Raw genomic sequence first — 23,283 nt, forward strand, 5'->3', positions numbered from 1 at the left:
GAAAGGAAAGTTAAGTACAGTAATTGGAGAGAATGCAAAAAGGAGAATTGAGGATGACTCTCAGGTTCCTGGCTTGGGTGGCCAAGTTGACAAGGCATATGAGGAAGTAGCAAGCTTGAGCTGGAGAGGTATAGAGGGATAGGGAAATCTTTTTTGTCAGTATGCTGAATTTGATATCCCTACAAAATTGTGGTAGTTTGATGTCCCTATGAAATGTCCAAATGGTAATGTCCCATGTTCGAAGCTCAGAAGAGAAAGTTGTGATGGATCTGCACAATGGGAGTGGCTACAGAGTTGTGCTAGGTACCAAGTAAGAAGAAAAGATAGAAAGGAAAGAACTCAAAAGGCATAAACGCTTAACAGGTTGGCAGAGAATAAGAAATGTATTGAGAAAGAATAGTCGAAAAGAAAGAAAATTAGGCGACTCTTTCTGCCTCCTAAATCTACCTGCAAATGTGTTCTCATTTCAAACTACTTGCTGGACTTTTCCCATTGGATATTGCTCTAATATCTCAAATTCAATTTTCACACACACAAAAAAGTCTTTACTTCTGACTTTCCTGTTTGTGTCAACGTTATGAAAAAAAAAATGCTTTTTTCTCAGATAAATCTGAAACCCCTGACTCTTCACCAACAGCTTTTATGCTTTGAGTTACTCTGTCCTGACAGGTTCAATGTCTCCTTCACAATTATTCGTCCTTTAAGAATTAGCTCACCACACCACTCCACCCCAACCTCGCGGTCCAAAGCATGAGTTAGGTACTCTCTTCCCTACGTTTGCTTTATACCTTGCAAATAGTTCTACCACTGCACTTATAACAGTCTATATGTTAGATATAGCTATACTATTTCATAAGCATCTATTTTTGTTTCTTGGATTACTTATCTTTGTATTGACAGTAAAATGCAAATTAAATGTTTGGTGAACAGAGACAAACTAAATGTTGAATAAATGAACAAATGAGCAGAACTAAACCAGAAAACAAACTCCTCCTCTTTTCGCCCTTCTCCCTTTACCTAGATATATGTCATAGTTTTTCCTGTATCCACATACCCTTTATTTTTTTCATTTTTTAAACTGAGATACAGTTTACGTACAATATTATACAAGTTACAGGTGTGCCATATAGTGATTCACAATTTTAAAGGTTATGCTCCATTTATAGTTATTATAAAATATTGGCTATATTCCCTGTTCCACATACCCTTTATTAATCAACGTTCTATGAGAAAGCTTCTTGACTGCCATAACCAGTTTTTGTTGGTCTTTATGAAACCTTTTTTTTTTAACATTTTTGTTTTAGATAATTCTAAGAGATGATTCTAATAAGCTAATCACCTGTGTGTACATGTGAAACAAAGTATGCTGGGAAACGTAACCCAGATAGATATTTTGAATATATCTAGATGTTAAAGCTAATTATTTGCACAAAGTATGTTTTTTAACAGATGCATTATAAGTACATGTCTTAAAAGTACATTTACCATAATGTTCAACTAATTTAGGGGGAAAAACCTGCAAGTTAAACCTTTCACATCTTGTTAACACTTCATTTTAAAGCAATCAGCACTTCATTGGGAATGGCATTTGTTCTTGTGCAAAGAGATTTATGAAAGAGATTGACTCTCATGCCAGCAGAAAAAAGTCAGGAGCTAGAGAACTAGCTGTGTATGATCTGACTTCCAACAAGTCCCTTCAACTCACTGAGTCATAAGTTTCAGAATTTTTAAAGAGGAACTAATTCAAGAATGACATACTATGGCATTGGATTGTACACGTATTGACACCTTCTCTCAAAGCCTTACAATAAATGTCTTATAGAGGAATACTTTCCTGAAACTGCCTTTGACGGCCTCCAGGGGAGAGTAAATACTCCAACAGAAATAAAATTTGCATTAGCTTTTCTCATTCTGGAATCTACAATTATCTTCATTACTAAACAGAGATCAAACTCTAGATAATGAGGCATAAATACTTGCCTATAGGAGTCAGTTGCAAGAGCACTAATTTTAGGTAGGACTTATGTATAGTTTCCAGGGATGATTTGTGAGTGTTTTGGTAAAGGCTGCCTTGTTTAATTAGTAGCTTTCCCAGCAGTGATGGGGAATGAGAATTATCACCAAGGGTGCTACCAACCACACCTAATTCAAGAGAAAGGAGTGGAAACTAGAAGACATTCTTCCCTCCTGACTCAGCTACGTAACCAACGTTTATTGAGAGTCCATCATGGTACTCTGCACTGTTCTAGTCACTGGAAACAGTGGGAAACTAAGCAGACACTCCTCCTAGATACTTAGTCCTCAGTTTAGCCACTGATACTTAAGTAACACTATGAGAAAAGTCACTCTGCATTTACTCCCTAAACAGAGGAAAATGTGGTTCTCAGCTCAAAGAGGGAGTGGTCCCTGGCAGCTTAGGAAGAAAGGGACTAAGGCAGAGATGGCCATTGTACTGGATCTGGAAAAGTGGCAAGATTAGAACTGGGGAAAGAAGGGTAGGAGATACTGGGGGAGGGAACTTTTAACCACAAAAGGAACTCTGCTATTTTGGCCAACTCTGATGTCAAATGTCTCGTTCTAGTAGCAAATCAACCCTTTATACTTTTATAGGCTCTTCCAATACTTCATTGTCAATAATTAGCCTTTCTTAGAAGTTTCCTAATCTGTTGCTGATTCTAGAGTTTCTGTTTTATCGAGAAGAATCCAACTTAATATTTACACTTGCAAAAATAATACCACCACCACCATTTGTTGAACCCGGATGTGCTAGACACTACAGAACGCATCATATAGATTTTCTGATTTAATCTTCACAACAGTCCTATTTGTTGGATGCCGTTAATCCCATTTGACAGATCTGGAAACTGAGGCACAGAGAGGTTGTCCAGGTCACACAGCTAAGTAACTATTGCAGAGAGGATTCTGACCTCTAGTGACGCTTTGTGTAAGAGATTCTGTAAATCACATCGAAGCGTATATGTTTCCCTGAACCCCTCTAGAGTTTTCTCCCAGTCGAGGCTAGTTAACAAGGGGCCGAAGAACTGTCCATTTGGATCATGTGTGATTCTTCTAATAACCGCTTCTCCCTAAGCCGGACAAGCGGCAAACCTGTGGGAAGCACTGAAGGGGCCAGGGGAAGAGGTGAGAAGCCTTCGCGGAGATAACCACCCGAAATCCTGCTCCAGAACCTTCGCTCCCGGAGAGTGGGCCACACGCACCCGGCCGCGGTGAGGACGCGGGTCCGGGCGTCACTCGTCTTTCTCCTCCGCGCCACCTGGGCCTCGCGCACAGTTACAAAGCGCTGGACCTTCCGGAGGCCTCGGGCGGCCGGGCCGGCTCACTGGCCGCCGCGGGCCTCTGCTGCAGAGCCGGGCCACCCTCCAGCGAAGAGCGGGGCGGGGAGGGGAGGATGGCAGGGCGGGGCCTGCCACTCCAAGTCCCCAAGCCGGGGACGTCACGGCTCCAGGTGCGTGTGCGGCGGGGGGCGGGAGTCCACCGTGCGCCTCCCTCCTCCACGCAGGTCCCACCTCAGCGCGAGCAGCTCGGCCGGGCTCCGGGCTCCGGGCTCCATTTCCTCGCGGAGGCCACACCTGGAACCGCGCCTTTGGGCAGGGCCGCACGGCCGCCGCGGGAGAGGGGACCCTCGGGGCGGGGACGCCGGGGAGGAGCGGCCGCGCGCGCGCGCACGGGGACGCGGGGAGCCGGCGGCGCCGAGGGGTGCTGGCGGCCCGAGACGGAGGCTGCGACGCGATGGCGCTGGGCGCGGGGGGCGCGCTGCTGCTTCTCCTGGTAAGTGCGGGGAGCAGGGGCGCGGAGCCTCGGGCGGGCCTGGGCAGCTGCGGGCGCCCAGCCCGCGCCCCGACCTGCCCGCTTCCGCCGGGCAAGGATCGGCCCGCCCGGCGCTCCCTCTTTGTGCCCCGAGGTGGGAAAGGGCCGAGCAGGCGGCGGCGAGCGCGGACCCTGCGGCTCCGCTGGGAAGGAGCGGGCGTGGGAAGCTGGCTGAAGTTCCGTTTTTCTTGCCGCCACGCACAAGCCCTGGCGCATTTCTGTACCTGCGATCCGCGGGTGTAGTGAGCCCTGGAGCGGGTACACCTTTCCTGGAGGTCGAGGGCTTTGTCCGGAGTCTCCTCAGACGGCAACATGGAGGCGGTGGGAGCAGCGGCCGCGCCTCCTTCCCCGGGCTCCCGCCACCCGGGCGCGGCAGTGACCTGGGGAAACACCTGTATTCCTAGACTGCAGGAAAGGGCCCCAAATAGTTTCTTTAATGTATTTTACAAAGTGAATTTTTTTGGTAAAAGCCACGTTACTTTTGAAATCACCCACATATAGTCTGAACTTAAAGTTCCCAAAGTTGGTGTTTTAAAACAGTCGCCTAGTATTAAAGGTAATGAACATATGTAATAGTTTTAAGATTTTTTTCATTTTAAAAGATTACACAAAATCGATATGCAGCGCCACAGTCAAACGGGATTTTCAGAGGTTCTTAAAGGAACTGGCAAACAGTGTTCCGTCTCTCGATCTGCATTTCTTATGCCTGGCTTCTACATTCAGATGGGTTTTTAAATATGTTTGTTAAAGGAATTGTACAAAATTAAGAAATGTATCTGCTTTATAAGGGTTTGCTAGATGGGTTTTGATAAAGTGACAGTTATCCTGTTCATATAGGCGTGCATTCACCTTCCAGAGACTTAACAAATGTATGTTCACAGAGATTAGGTACAAAATCATACTGCTTTCTTATATAATGGTGAAAATAAAAGTACAAGTACCTTCTCTGTATTGAAAGCGCTAACTTCCAAAAGATTGCCTTCTCTCTATCCCAGAATTACAATGAAAGAGGGAAAATATTTTTTTTCCTATATCTCACACAGGAAGAAACATGACTAGTGAAATCTAGGGATTTCAGTGATATCTCACTTGCGTGCTATTTAGGACCTGCGGACCTTTGGCACACCAGTTAATTTTCATGCTTTTTATCCATTTTGCCTAAGTCATTGAGGTAATTTTCAATTCAAGTTTATTTTGTTAATAAAATTTTTCAAAGATAATTTGTGGTTTCCTTTTTGGCCTCCAGAGTAGCCAAGCAACTAGTTCCCTCATCATGGTACTTCCTGACTAAGGAGATTACAAAACTAGCATAGCACCTAGCTTAGTTTGAGGGTTAAATATTAAATCCTAGAAAAGAAATTGCCTTTGTTCTCAAATGATATAACAAGCAGGCCAGTTCAAGTACATTTACAGAGAAATAAGTATATAATTTAGGCATAATTTTTACTTTAGCAATTCAGTATTTTTACTTTATTGAGCAGTGATTGCTCCTTTAAAAAGTGATTATAACTAACTGAATAAGCAAAATTCTTGGACACTTCTTTGTATTTTCTGCAATACTTTGCATGAGATAAATTTGACTATGTTTATTTTTGGTCAAAGAACAGTGGGCATTTTGCCCACCGATGTGTTTGAAGTTGGAAGTTTAGATTTTAGTGAAGAATATTTGAAAGCAGCTATGCTGACAGAAGGACTTCTCCAGGACACAGCTCTTTTATAGAAGGTAATAGAAATTGTAGTGCATAAGGGTCAGAGTTCAGTTGTAGATCACAGAATTCACTCCAGCTAGTTAAAGCAGGAAGATATTTATTTCGGGGTATTGTGTTGATTGCATCCGTGTGGCAAGGACTGAGGAAACTCCATTTTGAGCTGTCAGCGACTTCAAAGCCATCCGTCCAGCAGAGCCTAAGCACTTAGGGAGCTGCTGCCTCTCCTGTGATCAGGAGCCAACACTGCCACCCGGCAGTGTGGAAACGGCCATGATCAGGGTGCTACTTTTGCTAGCTCCAGAACCATGCCACGTTTGCTAGGATGCATAGCAACGAAATGTGCCAGGACTCTGCATCTTGGTACCCATGAATCTAGTACGGAATCTACTAGATGAACACTAGAGCCCAGAGTAAGATAGCTGCAAAAACCCAGCTCCATTCTCCTCTATGCTTGCCAGCAAGAACAGCAGACACGTAGCTTCTGCTTCACTTCCTTCTTTCACATCTCATGTAGATGCTGGTTGTTGAACCTAAATCACATTCAGAACCTTAGCTGCTGGGAGTCTATGATATGTGGTCTCTAGGTTTCCTCTGAAGTTCAGGGAGATAAACCAGAAGCGAGATGTTGAGTGGCACCCACATAGCTATCACACAGATAGAGCCCAACTCTATCAAAATGGGAAATAGAGGTAATATTGTAAATAAAGTCAGAGAACCTTTCCTCACCAAGAGTTCTTTACCTGGGATTTACCGACTCCCAAATGGTCCATAGATAGAATTCAGAAGGTCCTTAGACATGGCTGGGAATAAATGACATACCTGTTCTCACTAATGTTTAACTGAAATGTAACATTTCTTTAAATTATGTGTAGGAAAGACACTGCAATAGCATAGCAGTACTTGTGAGTTTAGACAGTAGAATTCATAGATATTTTCACATAATACTATAGGTATCTTAAAATACCATTTTCTCATCATTAATAGACTTTCTACTATATTTTATTTTATTATTTTTTGTTTGTTTGTTTGTTTTTGTTTTTTGGGGTACGCGGGCCTCTCACTGTTGCGGCCTCTCCCATTGCGGAGCACAGGCTCCGGACGCACAGGCTCAGCGGCCATGGCTCACGGGCCCAGCCGCTCCGCAGCATGTGGGATCTTCCCGGACCGGGGCACGAACCCGTGTCCCCTGCATTGGCAGGCGGACTCTCAACCACTGCGCCACCAGGGAAGCCCTATTTTATTACTTAACATGTTGGTAATGAAATACATGACATGACTGCATCACAAATTGGTGTTTTTTAAATAATTCTGATAACTATTTCAATGTAATTGAGTTCATTCATAATTCGATGTTTTTTATTTTATAAATTTAAAAACATTATTCTGAGAAGAGGTCCACAGGCTTCAACACCCTGCTAAAGAGGGCACTTGAAGAGATTTTCTGGTGGTTGCCTCAGTTTTGCCTTTGACATTAAGCTTGTCCTTCAAAATCAAACTACATTTTAAAGATTAAGTGGGAGCAAATTATACTGTGAACGGTTGTGTCTACTAATATGTTAGTTTGTTAGGGTTGCTATAACAAAGTACCAAAAACTGGGTGGCTTAAAACAGAAATTTATTTTCTCACAGTTCTAGATGCCAGAAGTCTGAAATTAAGGTGTGGGCTGAAACCTACAGGTATCCTTCCTTGCCTCTTCCTGGGGTTGGGTGGTTGACCACCAATCTCTAGGATTCCTTGCCTTGTCGGTGCACACTCCAGTCCTCTGTCTTCACGTGACATTCTTCCTTCTCTTCATACCGACTTCGCTCTGTGCATGTCTGAGTCTGTGTCCAGATTTCCCTTTTTTATAAAAACACTGGTCCTGTTGGATCAGGGCTCACACTAATGACATCAACTTGGTTAAATCTGCAAAGACCCTGTTTCCAAGTAAGGTCAGATTCGGAGGTACTGGGGGTTAGGACTTCAATATATCTTCTTTTGAGAGACAAAATTCAACCCATAACAAGTAGGTTCAACTATCTATAAAGTATCAACAACTTTGGAGTTATACTTAAGGTTCTAATATGCTAGTGGATAGCAGATTTTAGAATAAACTCAAGTATAAGTGAGATGGTAAATATTGAAGCTTATAAGAATAATCAGTTATATTCAGGGATTTTAGAAATGTATGATTTCACATTTGTTTTTGTTTCTAAAAAATTAATAGGTAATGGGGAAATGGCAACTCTTAACAGAAGTTTCTTTAATTATAAATTTGGGGGAAAGTACTTTACAAAAAGACATGAGCATTAATTTCATTTACATTCTCCCTGATCATTAGAAATACCTGATGAGCTAAATTAAAATCTCCAAGGTTAAAGTCCAGAAATGTATATCGATAGAAACTTCCCAGTTAATCTAATAATTAGACAGGTGTGAGAGAATGACCAATCTAAATTTCGCAAAATAGTTTATTCATGAATGAAGCATGCAAATATTTATATGGAAAAGAAATTACACATTGAATAGGGGTTCATATTTTTAAAACCGCCAAATTGCAGTAAAAGTCAGAAAGCTTAATTGAAATTATAAATGAGCTTTAGATCAATTTTAGCATTTCTCAATCACAGCTTTTTTTCTCTTTCATTGTGCCACAGATTTTAACAGCTGATAACACTTTTCAAACATACAGTCCACATATGATGAAAGATTGTTTTCTCAGTTAAGTTTATCTTAAAGTTTCAGATGTATACCACATATGACATTGCACTCTTTTTGTTTACTTCTAATTATTTTAAAATTTATTGAGATTTTTATCATATGCAAAGCTTGATGATTAGGGTGAAGGAAGCTGGAACACCAGGATTTGTACCATAGTCTAATGGTAAGATGAATGATGCCCACAAGAATATAAACTAGGTAGGAACTAACCCCATATGACCACTATTTAGTGATTCCCTGCTCAATTCTAAACCGTGTGCTATAGACATTGGGAGACCAGTAAAAAGTCAGGTGGGTTCTGCCCTCATGGTGCTTACAGTCTAGTAAACAAGTAAATGGCTAAATTCCAAATGGGTGATGGTAAGAAGAGTAATGATAAAAGAACACACAGTGCCATGGAGCCTACAGAAGGAGCTCCAGCACTGAGCATCCCAGCTAAGACCTGAGAATAATTATAAATTAATGAGATGATATGAAGAGAAAGAGGGGGAAGAATGTACTAGGTAGAGAGAAGCGCATATGCAAAGGCCTGAAGACAAGGATGCGTGGTTCCTTGAAAAAACAGAAAGAGTCCATGTAGCTGCAACACAGTATGCAGAGCAGAACGACATGCTGAAAGGTGTCTGCAGCCTTCTTGATACCAAGGGAAGCCACAGAAGGCTTAATTGACAAGTGAGTGTTTTTAGGGAGGTGTTCAAATCATAAAGAAAATGAAAAGATGAATGTTAGTTGAGTTGGTCAGGAAGGGGTGGAGAAAGAAAGAAGAGATGGTAGTCGACTGGGTACAATTTTGCCTCATTATTAAAAAAAAAAAACTTCCAGAATTTGGGATGCTGTGATCAGAGACGGCAGAAAAGCCCAGACAGTCCTGTGGAGGGAGGGTGCAGCCTGGCAGGAGGGTTGGTTTGGGAACAAGGGTTCTCAAGAAAATGTCGGGGCTGGGGGTGGGGGGTGGGAAGGGTGTGAAAGGGGCATTTTGGTTGTCACAAGGTGCAGGATGCTACTGGCATTTAGTACTCCAAATGCAGGGTGGCTAAACCTCCAGCAAGAACAGAACCTTCAAGAAAAAATTGGCCACTCAGGAAGACTTTTCCTATCAGAAATGCCGATAGTTCCCCCGCTGAGAAATGGTGATAGGCAAATAGTGAGAGATTCTAATCAGGGATTCATCTTACTTACCTCTGTCTTTTTAAAATGCAAATATCCTCTCAGTTGATTAAGCCTTGATACATTCATTTATTCAGCAAGTATTATTGAGCACCTACTCTGTGCCAAACACTTTTCTAGGTCTTACCTCAAAATCGCACCTTCATGGGAATTCCTTTCATCAGTCTAGCAGGTGCCTCCTGGCTGATGGAATGGGAAGGCAGGTTTGGGCGGAGACGAGAAGAAAGAGGTCCCATTTCCCCTATTCTAAAATACCTCCATCCCACTACTCTTTCAAGTTCCCTACGATACAAACTAAAAATACACAAATAAGTGGCCCATAAACTCCCTCATGTTGGAGATCCACTCTCCTTACACCCCAAAAGTGCTAACTGGGAAATGGGGCAGGGCGCCTAGCTCAATCGTCATCTTCTTCTAACACTGTCGATCGGCTCTTCTTTCAAATATCTCCTTCCTTTGCTTCCATAGTACTCTGCTGGGGGGTCCTTTCACCTCCGGGAGGCTGCGGTGGTGAAAGGCAAAGGAGGTTATTATGCTGTACTCACATCACCAGGAGGCACAGGAGGTACATGGGGGAGGCAGGGCGTGGCCGGTAACAGCGGTGGCTGAGGCGCGCGCCCCTGGGACCGCGCGGTAAGCCCTGCCCCTTGAGCCGCAGCGCCCTACTCTCGAGCCTGCTGCGTCCTCCCTGCGCAGAGCGTTTCCTCAGGATTCTAGCTTAGCATTTCTACAGTTCGTGCTCTGAGAATGCATCCTTCTAACTACTCAGCCTCTGATCCCTTCCCCTATCCTCCACACGCAGGGCACTGCCAAGCGCTAACGTCGTCCCCATAAAGACTGTTGCCTCCACCCACCCATCCCGGTGCCATTACTCTATTACGGGCCCTCATCACATCTGCTCTGGCTTATTTAAACTTCACACTGTCTCCTGCCTCTCGTCGTGGAGCACTGCCAAAAAAAAATCTCTCCGAAGCTCTGGGGGCATAGTATCCGTCATCAGAAGCTGATCCTTATAGGATCAGTGAAGATCCTTAGCACAACCTTGTGTCCTTATTTTCTACTCACTACCGACACACGGTCTAGGTGTCAAATTGCACGCCTTCCTGTTCTTTGCCCTCCCTCTGCAAGTTCTGGCCGGTGCGGTCTTTAAAGCAGATCATTTCCTTCCGCCTCCCATCTGCTCCCACCTGCTCCCACACCTAAACCTCTCCTGATTTGTCCAGAAGGAGGTCATTTCTGCCTTTTCTGAGCTCCCCAGAACTGCTTTTGCAGCTGCCTTTCACACAATGAATTTTTTCTACCTCTGTTATAGTAATTTATGTACACTTTATCTCTCCTGCTAAACTTCTTTGGAACAGGATCTACGTACCATTTATCTATACTAGCTCAATGCCTTAGACACAGAAGAATCCTTTAAAAACCTAAAAGCTAATGTATCTTTCTATGTTTGGAAAAAGGTGGGATAATAATCTGAATTTCATTTGTTTAGAAGAAACATTTAACGCTCAGATGGTGTGGGTGGTAAGTTTTTGTTTGACCTTTAACACATTTCGGCAGTTACTAGGTGTGCTTTCGCTATATGCCAAACAGCCTTCTAGATGCTTGTGAGCTGTCCCACCCACTATCATGAAGCCTACAGTGGGGGAAAGGAGGATGTAGGGAAACTAATTTGACATTTTTGAGCACCCACTGTGTGCCAGTAACTGGATTTACTGAATGTTATTAATGGATGAATCTGGGTAGAACCCAAGTCCCCCGACACCAAATGCCTCTCTGTCAATCCAAAGGCATCACTGTGACCTCCTTTACAAGCAGTTTTCTATAGTTAGTCATACGTAAGGCCTGAACTTCTGGAACTAGATAATTGGTTCAATTTCATTACAAGATAGAATCATTCTAGAAAGGAAAAAAAGGAGAAGAAATGTACATTGAAATTTGCCTAATTGCACAGTCCTGCAGAAGTATTCTAAACAACTTTCTAAAACCATTGATTTTTCACTGTTCAGTTTTGCCAGTCCACTTATTTGAAGCCAATTGAAAATGCCTGTTTTCCACTTTGGACCTTGGAGTCAATTGTTGGTCAGTTTCTACTAGTTCCTGCAGTTTGACATACTGACAGGACAGTGCCAGCTAGTGATGAAAAAGGACAATTTGAAGTTCTTGGTTTTCTTAAGCTTCTGGGGGGGGAAGAAATCTGGTTTTCTTCATTCTATTTTTTAATGTAATTTTCAGGAATATATATTGCAACAAAAGGGTGGAAACAGCCCATCATTTTTGTTTAAGAAATTATGTATTATGTAGATGTATCTGAAAAGATATATTTTACAGATTTGCTTGTATTTTGCCTAATTCCAAAAGCATTTGTAGCAATTATAGCAAACACCAATAAAATGGTAAAATATTTCAAAAATGATAAATGCTCAGGATCAGTAAATCTTCAGCTAGAAGAAGAGATATGAACCAGGAGAAAACACTGTTTAAAGCAATTTTATTGTAGTTGATTACTACTTTTAAAGTGGAAAATCTTCTGGCGATGGGAATAACTCAGTTGCTGAATTTCCTTATTTGGAATGTATCATTTCACACATCTCTGTAATTAAGGGCTAATTCTCCAGTCTATGAATTATGCAGGCTCTCCTTCCCTTTCCTTTGCTACTCTGTGATTTTACACAACTGTTTACAAAAGTGGGGTCTCTGGACCAGCAGCATGAGCATTACCCGGAAACTTGTTAGAATATAGATTTTTATATCCCACCCAAGCCCTACTGAATCAGAAACTCAGAAGTCTTGTGTTTCAACAAGATGATTCATGGGCCACTCAAGTTTGAGAACCACTGTTTATTAACATCCCTATTAGAAAATAATTGGGAATGGAAAAAGAAGATTAAATATGAAAAAGCCTACTTTTAGCTACTTATTAGCAACTCTGATTTTTTTTTTTTAATGTTTTAGGGGCCAAGGAAATTGACTAAATAAAATAATGTTGACTTTTTTGGGTCTTCTGTTTATTTGTCTATGCCAAGTTAAAAATAGGAGCTGTCCATGACTACACAAAAGGCAACTTGAAAGGACAGTTCACAACATGCTCTAACAACTCAAGTGTAGCACAGCATTGCTAACTCTGTATTTTAAAATTCTTGGCACCAATAAATGTTTCCAAGGAAAATATCTCCCCCTTTAAAGTTAACTTCAATATGACTCACCCCAAATCATATTTATTACATTAAGATTAGCCCAGACATCTAAAGAGCAGGCAAAAGATTATGATCAATTTATAGAATTTATGATCAATTATAGAATTTATGTCAGACTTAAAGTATATAATTTTACTATCTAAAATTCAAATTCAGAGTTGAAAAATTAAAGTTCAAAATATTGCTTTTCTTGGTTGTTGAGTTTTTTTAAACAGCAGCCATGAAAACAAATGTGTGTTTAAACTAGCTGTTGAGTGAGGCTGCCCTAGGAATTGTACTTATGTATGGGTCATTTATAAGTTGGATTTTTAAGTTGGGAATTTCTAAATATGGTATAATGTTTAGCCATAAACTAAGAAATTTTATAGACTACTTCACCTTCAAAAAAAAAAAAAAAAAAAAGACCAGAGGAAAATAGTATGATAGGTGAAATTCTAACATAAGTCTAACATCAGGTTTATCAGACCTTCTTGTGGATACAGAGTCTACTGAGGACCAGTTCTGTGTATACAATTAGAAAATTCAGGAGATGTAATCAGAGGAAATAAACAAGTGGCATCCATGACCTTTATTTTATCTCGTTTTATTTCCTTTAAATTATTTTAGCCAAAGCTGGAAACCCTTTAAGAATGGGTTGGGGGGGCTTCCCTGGTGGCGCAGTGGTTGAGAGTCCACCTGCCGATGCAGGGGACACGGGTTCATGCCCCGGTCCGGGAAGATCCCACATGCCGCGGAGCGGCTGGGCCCGTGAGCCATGGCCGCTGAGCCTGCGCGTCCGGAGCCTGTGCTCCACAACGGGAGAGGCCACAGCAGTGAGAGGCCCGCGTACTGCAAAAAAACAAAACAACCAAAAAAAAGAATGGGTTGGGTGTAAGCCAGGGACCTTAAGAGCAATTTCTGATTCTGCATTCTGTACAACGAAAGGGAGAAACAGAATTTTAAAACATTCTGCGTGGTTGGAAGGGTGAGTAGGAAAGAGAAGTAACAGGTTTTTCCGTGATTGTCTGCGGTGGGCATGAGGTTGAAGAGCAACAGCGGGCATGTGTTAGGTCACCTCTATTTGGGTACCGAAGGTCATCCGTTGACCACCCTGCTAAAGTAGGCTAAAGTTCTTTCTGGCTGAATGGAAACAATAAGCCATTATAATGCCTCAAAGTTAAAACAGTATTTTAAACTACTTTGTACCCCTCTACATCTCATCTTCAGTAAGTTATCTATTGGTCTGAGATATTAAAGTTTAAGGGGTCACCTAACCTTGGACTCATAGAATCACAAAAGAAAGCTTCAAAATCCTCTACTTCAGGCCGACAGCCTATTAGCCAGGAAGACCTGTCATCACTGACTTGTAAGTCCTCCACGATTCTGTTTGTTGAACTCATCAAGGTGACTTCAGAGCAGGAAGTCTTTTCTAAAAGTGCTGACCTTGGGAACAAAGAGTCATTGATTGATTGTATTTTTTCAGTGATATTTGACTTTCCCTGATGGCTCTGCCAAAACAAAAAAAAGAAAATTATTTTCTTTCCAGTTACCAAGAAGGCCAGTTTTTACAGGATGCATGGGATCTAACGGTAGAAATTTTTTTTAATTTTTTCTAAACTTCAGTAAATTGGGAAAGCTTTTGAAGGATTTTTCTGGTTCATCTAAAAATACTACTTCTTTGACTACAGAGACTAGAAACTTACGTTTCTTCTTCGGTCTTAAAGGCATGTCACACATGACATTTTTCTATCACCAAGTTCCTTTTGAGAAAAAAGAATGACAGATTTCATAGTTGGGAGAAACCATAATGGTCACCTTGTCCAGACCTCCTTCCAGTGCTTGAAATCCTTTTACAACATCACCACAGGACATCACTCAAACTTACAGAACTGAAAATGTTCAAAGGGAAGTGGGAAGGAGTGGGAATGGAGGACAGAAGACAGAGTGTGTCAGTTTCTCCATTTATATTGTCTGCAATATGCTACCAGTTTGGAAATTTACATAAATCCATAGTCCTCCCGAACTTGCATGACCTTCTTGACCCTAGCTATTACAGTAACTTGCAATCAGAGAAACATGGTCTAAGTTAGGGTTTCTCAACCTTGGCACTTTGCATCTAGAGCCAGATAGTGCTTTGTTGGGGGAGGGGCTGTCCTGTGCATTGTAGGACGTTGAGCAGCTTCTCTGGTCTCTGCCCAGTAAATGCCAGTAGCACTTACTTCCCCCCGCCCCCAACACACGCACTCTGGTTTGATAAGCAAAAATGTCCCCACACTTTACCAAATATCCCAGGTGACCACAGGATGTCACAGGAAAGGGGTGGGGGGATTTGTGTGCACAGAATCTCCCCCAGCTGAGAACTACTGTCCTAAATTAAGAATGTGTGCTGTGAGATACACATTCCTAAGGAAACATCCAAATCACTTACTTTAGGAAGGAGTAGTTAAGATCTCAACTATTTCCTTAGTCAAATAAACAAACAGTTCCACAACTGACAAAATGTTGGTACAACTCTCTTGGGTTGTCTGTACCATGAATGTGGAGCAAATATTTCAGTCTATCATGTCTTTATTAAGTGTCTGTGAAAACAGGCTATTGCAATAGATGCTCTAAAATGCAAACAGCAGAACTATTAGGTAGATTCCAAAAACCCTCAGCTTTAAGGTGCACATCAATTTTGGTAACTTTTTAGTGAAGTGTACTGAATTACTGAATTTTCACAAACCGAACATACCATGTAACCAGCAACGAGATCAAGAAACGTAACCGGCACCATGACACCGTCTTCACTGAATCCCTCCCCTCTACCACCACCACCTTGACCATGGCACTCTCATTCCCACCTCCTGGTCTGGCTATTCCTTTTTCAGGGTTCCACCTGACTTGCTCCCTCACCCCATTCCGGTCTCTATGCAGATGTAACCTCTTCTGAGAGCCTCCCCACAGTCTTCAATCTCTCTACTACCTTGGCCCTGCTTTAATTTTCTTTACAACTTTTATCACACCCTACTTTTGTCTGTCTCCCCAACATGTAAGAATCCAAGAGGACAGGAACATTGCAGGAGCTTGGGAAATTGAAGGCATGGATAAATTCAGATTTCAGAAATTTTAAGATGAGGAAAATGCAAGTCTTAGAAATGAGGAAATACCATCATAATTGTATTCACTGAGTGCCTGCTATGTGCCAGTCATTGCAATAAATACATTTATGTATTATTTCTTTTAATTTGTATAATAACTCTGAACAACGGTACACGTTAGGCTGCTTTCAAATGTAAGCACCAAAACCCAACTAAAAGGTTAATTAAAAGGAATGTTTAATATCGCATAACAAATGGTCAGGAGATGGGGTGGCTCCAGATTTGACCAATTTCGTAACTCAAAGATGTTATGGTTTCTGTTTGTCTTCTCTGCCATTTTATTAGCTTTCTACTCATGGTCACAGATGGCCATTGCAATTCCAAATGTCACTTCCTTGCTCAGCAGTCTCCAGAAGCAGGTAAAAAGAGAGGCTATGCATATGTTTTTCTTCTTATCAGAGAGAAGAAGCTTTTTCCAGACTCTCCTGATATCTCATTGGCCAAATTCTCTTACACGTTATAGACTGAATGTTTGTGTCCCCCGAAAATTCATATGGGATAGTGTTTGAAGATGGGACCTTTGGGAGTTAATTAAGTTTAGATGAACTTTTTGCTACTGAAAAATAATTAAAACACAGCCTCTGGTAACAACAAAGTTAATAAGAAAAGCTCTATCTTTATTCCCTCCCCTTTAAAGTGGCTGAGGAAACTGAAAACAATTTTATAATGTGTGTGCTACACCTACACGCCCAGATCTTGGCTTCTAAATACCATTCAGTATTAGAAATCAGGGCTTCTTGATGAAATGGTTGATTCTAAAGCTAGGACAGGGAAAATACAAGATGAGCCTGGAGCATCTTGTAGTACTAGACAGTAAGAAAGAGCTCAAATAACAAAACATGGGGACATGTCAAAGGGACACAGAATCTAACCATAAAGATCTTTCAACGGCCAAAGCTGGAACTATTTAAACAATAAAATAAATTAAATAGTATTGGATTATAACCCACAGAATAAAATCAATATGCATGAGTCCAAGCTGATAAAAATGATTGAATTAATAAACAAATAAATGAGGGAAGAACAGACAAATCTTTCTTACTAAAGAATTCCAAATAATATATATAGGTGCCCCCCCTCGGAAGTGGAGCTTAACCCCTCTCCTCCCGGCATCCCTACTCCAAGGGTGAGCTAGACTTAATGATACATTTCTAAAGAACACAGCAGGTGAAGGGAAAAACAGCAACTTTACAGTGGAGAAACCTACAAAGACTACTTTAACAAATATTGTCAGGTGAGTATCATGTACCCCTGATATGCTGTGAGGAAAAGGGCACTTCACCACCACTCTGTGGTGTTCTTTACAAAAACACATCACCCGGTTCTAAACATAAGAAAAACAACAGATAAATCCAAATCAGAGGACAGTCTGCAGGATAATTGGCCAGTACTCCTCAAAACTGTCAAGGTCATAAACAAGGAAAGCCTGAGAAATAGTCACAGACCAGAGGAAATTAAGGAAACAACAACTTCACGCAACGTGGGATCCTAGATTGGATCCTGGAACAGAGAAAGGACATTAGTGGTGGAAACAGTAAAATCTGAATACAGTGTAGAATTTAGTTAACTGCGCATTATCTAAATATACCAATTTTGGTATCTTAGTTTTGACAAATGTACCACAGTTATCTAAAATGTTAGCTTTAGGGACTTCCCTGGTGGCGCAGTGGTTAAGAGTCCACCTGCCAATGCAGCAGACACAGGTTCGAGCCCTGGTCTGGGAAGATCCCACATGCCACAGAGCAACTAAGCCTGTGCACCACAACTACTGAGCCTGTGCTCTAGAGCCCACAAGCCACAACTACTGAGCCCGCGTGCTACAACTACTGAAGCCTGCGCGCCTAGAGCCTGTGCTCTTCAGCAAGAGAAGTCACCACAATGAGAAGCCCGTGCACCGCAACGAAGAGTACACCCCACTTGCCACGACTAAAGAAAGCCTGCACGCAGCAACGAAGACCCAACGCAGCCATAAATTAATTAATTTTTTAAATAAAAAAATAAATAAAAATAAAATGTTAGCTTTAGTGGGAAATGAGTAAAGGCACCCTTGGTACCCTCTGTACAATATTTTTGTAAATCTAAAAATATCCCTGAATTAAAAATTTATTTAAAAAGAAATGTGTGCTGAAACAAATATTGTATGTCAAATGTACTTCAGTTTAAAAAAAAAAAAACATTTAGGGAAATTCTCAAAAATCAAATGCTGCTATAACTAAAGCATTAACAATAGTAAAATGTAAATGGGATAAAACCCCTTCAGAAGCAATGGGGCAAAGAAAAAAAAAGTGTGTGCTACGCAATTGTTGAAACTGGGTGCTGGCTATGTGGATGCTCATTGTACTGTTTACTCTGCTTTTGTATATACAGTCATCTCTCCGTAATAGCAGGGGGTTGATTACAGGATTCCCCCCCCCAACCCAGAAACCAAAATACGTGGATTCTCAAGTCCCTTATATAAAATGGCGAGGCGCGTCTTACTCCGTATCTGTGGGTTCTGCATCCGCGGGTTCCGCGTTTGCAGATATGGAAGGCTGACTATAACTGCAATTTAAAAGTTTTTAAAGGTTAAAAATAGTAAATTCATGAAATAAAAGATTCTCTGCTTTCAAGATATTAGCAATCAAGAGTGACAGAGTTTCTTGTGTTAACTACTGAGATAATAATGAATAGGTGGGGCTTCCCTGGTGGCGCAGTGGTTGAGAGTCTGCCTGCCGATGCAGGGGACACGGGTTCGTGCCCCAGTCCGGGAAGATCCCACATGCCGTGGAGCGGCTGGGCCCGTGAGCCATGGCCGCTGAGCCTGCGCGTCCGGAGCCTGTGCTCTGCAACGGGAGAGGCCAGAACACTGAGAGGCCCGCGAACCGCAAAAATATATATAATTAATAATAATAATAATGATGAATAGGTGGACTTTGTTGTCTGTATCCCTCAACAAACGAATGATACTGCATATCACAGTTCTGCAACTTTGCTACTTAAAGTGTGGTTCAAGAACCTGCAGCCTTGGCATCATCTGAGAGCCAGTTAGAAATACAGAGTATAAAGCTGAACTCCAGGCATACTGCATTGAAATCTTCATTTTATCAATAACAAGATCCCCAGTGAACAAAATACACATTAAAACTTAAGCACTGTTTACAGTCATGTAGTTTTCTTAACAAGTCACATCTAAAAAGTACATTCCAATAAAAAATGAAGGTACTCTTATAAAGAGTTTATGTTTGACTAGAAGACTATAAATTGGCCCCTTTTGCTTACATCCTGGGACACATGATATTTGGTCAGAATGATAACATTTACTTAAAATAACACATATTTAATATCACACCTTTGCTAGGCCCAATAAGATTCTAGGGAAGAATAAAAGTGGTAAATATTTTATCCAGCCAACTCCTTAGTGTGGCCCATACAGAGAAAAGAAACCAGTAGTTAGGAGGCTGGGCAAGAAATATATCACTTTTTAAGAATGTCCCCTGATGATGTGACAATGAGGAATCCTGGATCTATTCCCTAGTCTTTCCCTTCAAAAATACCCACCAGAGAAACATGCAGAGAGGAGTGATCCATTCAGCATTGCTTTCACTTGTTTTTTTATACCATGCCACCTCTGAAAGTACATAAATTTGGGGAGCATGACTTTGGTTGGAGATATCTCTGGCCATTGCTAGCTGGTAAACTAGTAATAGAGAGGATGAGGAAGAAATAATATATCTGACCATAAAAGAGAAAATTAGCCATGGTGGCTCATCTGCCCCAGAGAAACTCATATTAGAGGCTGAACATCCACCGTCCTTAAGTATCTCTTTGCAAGGGTGGAAACAAGAACACGTGCTACAAGGTAGAGGAAAGAAAGGAAGGTGAAAGATCCATGTGTAGAACAGACCCTGCAAGAAGCCTTCAAAGGGATGTGAGTAAGCAAAAGAGACTGAAAAATTTTAGAGAAAGCCCTGCTTTCCATGATTTACCAACCAAGGCTTCATGGATCCGTGTGACCTGAGATGCACACGAAAAAGGCAGACAAGACAGAAAAATCCAAATTTAACACAGATTACAAAGAATTAATACATAAATAGCAGGTGAGGAAGTAAAGGCAATAAATATAGACAACTATTTCAGGTTGGAATTATAGTAGAAGAAGGATATGGAGCAGTAGATTAAATGTTAACAGAAACAAGGAAGAGGTTTGTTTGTGTGTTTTTCAGATGGGGAAGGTCTAACTTTGTTTGACCAACCAATGGGAAGGAAATAAACATGTTTGATGAGCCAGCAGCAAACGAAGATAAAAGATTAGTGAAAGGAACAAGTTTCTTGAGAAGATAAATGTGGGAGAATAAGTGGAAAAGTGGAAAATAAAGCACACAGATGATGGTTAACCTTGGAAAGGCATCAGGACACCTCTTCCTTGGAGAAAGAAGGGAAGGAGAGGGTGATGGAAGATACAGTCTCTGTCAAATAAAATGTGGGATCATCTAAGAGTGGGTTCAGAAGTGTGGTCAATGTGATTGGGGTATTGCCTGGAAGTTTGGGATGGTATGATAGGGATGCAATACAAGAAGCAAAAAGATAAGGCCGTTGTATAATTTATGGTCTGAATGAGTACACTTTTGAGAATGAAAGGGGTGCTAACAGATGGGATGCCTGCACAACAGGACTTGCCTGGGCAAACGTAAACATACATAGTCACCCTAGAAACAAACATCACCCCTGTGGAGGGAGCATGGATGTGTGACGGGCCCATTCAATCTCTCTGGCCCTCTCTAGCAATGTCAGTACAGGGTCAAAAAGAATCATAGTTAGGCTTACAGAGTTGGGGGAAAAAGTGAGGCAGGAATATTAGAAGATCAAGAGATTGAGGATCCCCGAGTCATTGGCAATATCTTTGGAATGGCTGGCAGTGGTGGAAGTGTTCTTAAGCCACTTGCCTCTTGTGGCAATTGAGCAAACTTATCGATTTCAATTAATTTAAGTGTAAATAGCCACATGTGGCTACCCTGTTAGAAGTGCTGGTTCCGATTAAACCCAGAGAAGAGGGAAGCCAAGAGGAGATTAATGGACTATAAACAAAGTGCTGCAAAAGTCAAAAGGCAGGATGGGGGTTTGTTGTGCAGATTTAGAGTAAACATAACTGTATTTAGTTCTGTATAATGATGTGTAATATAAGTCCAGAGTGCTTGATAAGAACCAAAGAAAAGAGTTGGTAGGCCCGAGGAAGCTGAGGAATGAAGTCTGAATATGGGCAGTCATGTGTGACCCGAATATGGGGCATGATGGGAGTTAGCAGGGGAGGGGGAGGGGGGAGGGCATCTCACACTAAAGGCCTTGAGGAAAGGTACCTGGGTCCCTGAGAACATGAGGTGAAAACCACAGGGTAAGGAGGGAAGGACCAGAGAGTGGCTAAGATTTCAAAAGGAGAGTTTGTGTCTTTGTTTTTCAGATATGAGTTGTGTTCTGAGCTTCCTGGGGGAGGGAGTATGCATATAAAAGAGCATGGATTCCTCTCTCTGGCCCTGGTCATGGTGGGAAGCCAAGGGGAAAATTAAAATTTGTTTCCTTTTGACAAAGACGGATAGTAGTGGTTAAATACCCCCTCCCCTTTTTTTAATGTCTGTAATATTCTAGGTGCTAGGTTATTCATTAACAAAGTATTTAAGCTGAATTGAGTGATAAATTGTATTAAACAACAAATAATTTTATTTTCCAGATCTGCTTTAACTTTGGAGATGGACTCCATTTAGAGGTAAGGAACCGAGGGGATTATTCCTGTCTTTTGGACTCAGGGGCTTAATTTCATGGAAGACAGTTGTGCCTTTCCCAGATTGAAAACACACACCCCTGCTGAAACTGCTAGGTAGCGTTTCGGGGGGCTCCAGGGAGCTCCAGTCCTGTATGTCTCAGTGCAGAAAGAATTCAGGGAGAGGCAAAGTGATAAATAAGAAGTGATTTATTAGACTAGGACACTTGTGAGGCTTACAAGGGAGCAGGCAAGCATTGCACTGCTCCGAGTACTTAGTGGGCTACATGTTTATAATCAAAGGAAGAGGAGGGAGGGGGAGAAGGCCACCTTCTTTTTCATTCTTTGAGTCTGCAATCATTAACTCCTCCTACATGCTGGGCGGGGGAGTTTTTGACCCTATATGGTGCGTCTGGGACCGTCATGGCACTATGGAAAAATTATTTCAGGTCTCAGTACAACGAGGGTCTTTCACTTTGAAATGTCACCTTTCCATAAATTACTGTTTTTTTGTGTGCAGAGAGCATGTCCTAGGGGTCATTAACTTGTTGACGTCACTGGGCAGGTTGTAGGCCTTATTTTCCACTAGTGTTTGATTGTTTGGGGGCATGTCTCATGCTTCTGTTTTGCATGGTTTTATTGCTAAGCAAGCCGATCTGGCTTTGATGCTAAGTGACTTGCTCTGCTTTAGGAGTCAAGCAAGCTTGTTTCAGGATTTTTCCTTTGCTTTCTTGAATGATCATTAACTTACTGGGGTCTCCCAAAGTCCCCTAAAGTTCTCTCTCTATCTACAATCCCCTAGTGGGATTTCTGAGCTAACTACCTGATTATCCTGCTCTATCCCTATCACCTCAGACTCGGCCATTCCCACTCAAACACATGCACAGGAACTTCTATCCAGGGATGTCTGTGCAGCATATTTTGACAATCTAAATGTCCATCAATGAGAGAATGGTAAAACAATGTATGGTACATGGAAGAATGTCCATGATGAGGTACTGAATGAAAAATCAAGGGGCAGGACTTCCCTGGTGGCGCAGTGGTTAAGAATCCACCTGCCAGTGCAGGGGACACAGGTTCGAGACCTGCTCTGGGAAGATCCCACATGCTGCGGAACAACTAAATCTGTGTGCCACAACTACTGAGCCTGCACTCTAGAGCCTGTGAGCCACAACTCCTGAGCCCGCGTGCCACAACTACTGAAGCCTGCTCTCCTAGAGCCCGTGCTCCACAACAAGAGAAGCCACCACAATGAGAAGCCTGCGCACTGCAACCAAGAGTAGCCCCCACTCACCACAACTAGAGAAAGCCCAAGCGCAGCAACAAAGACCCAATGCGGCCAAAAATAAAATTAAATAAATAAATAATGAATCACCCTTAAAAAAAAAATCAAGGGGCACAATGAGATGTACAGTATAATTCCATTTTTATAAAAAAAAGAGACCTTTTTACATGTGCAGATGTATGGTCATAAGAAAAGATCATAAAAGATATTTATCAAGCTGTTAACAGTGAATGCTCCAAAGTATGAGTGGAAAAAGTAGGAGGATGTTTTACATTTTTACATTATAAACTTTAATGTTATTTTAATGTTTTGATACATAATTTAATTTTTTTAATTATAGAAGAATTTTCCCACTAAAAACAAAGAAAAAAATCAGTGACCTAGTGATAACCAGTGTAAATATTTTGAAATAAAATACATGTTATATACAGCAACAAAATGAGTAAAACTGTAAACCTAGTGTAAAGATCATTTCTGATCTCAAAATACTAGGTCAGCTGTATTAAAATTTTCCTTGGATAAAATATATATTCATCTATTAAAGCAAAA

General features: G+C 41.5%; 1 protein-coding gene across 1 annotated transcript in view; it reads left to right on the plus strand.

The window, feature by feature from the left end:
• The first annotated feature begins 3,701 nt into the window (after positions 1-3,701).
• The window catches only part of DSG2 (desmoglein 2), a 49,169-nt gene continuing 29,587 nt past the window's right edge, over positions 3,702-23,283 (plus strand). Inside the window, exons 1-2 of the mRNA XM_081253252.1 lie at positions 3,702-3,789; positions 21,420-21,455. Of these exons, the coding sequence (XP_081109378.1) occupies positions 3,751-3,789; positions 21,420-21,455 (75 nt within the window). The 5' untranslated portion in view covers positions 3,702-3,750. The remainder of the gene's footprint in view (positions 3,790-21,419; positions 21,456-23,283) is intronic.

Source organism: Mesoplodon bidens (assembly GCF_964165515.1).
Source record: "Mesoplodon bidens genome assembly, chromosome: 13".
In the NCBI taxonomy this organism is placed as follows: domain Eukaryota; kingdom Metazoa; phylum Chordata; class Mammalia; order Artiodactyla; family Ziphiidae; genus Mesoplodon; species Mesoplodon bidens.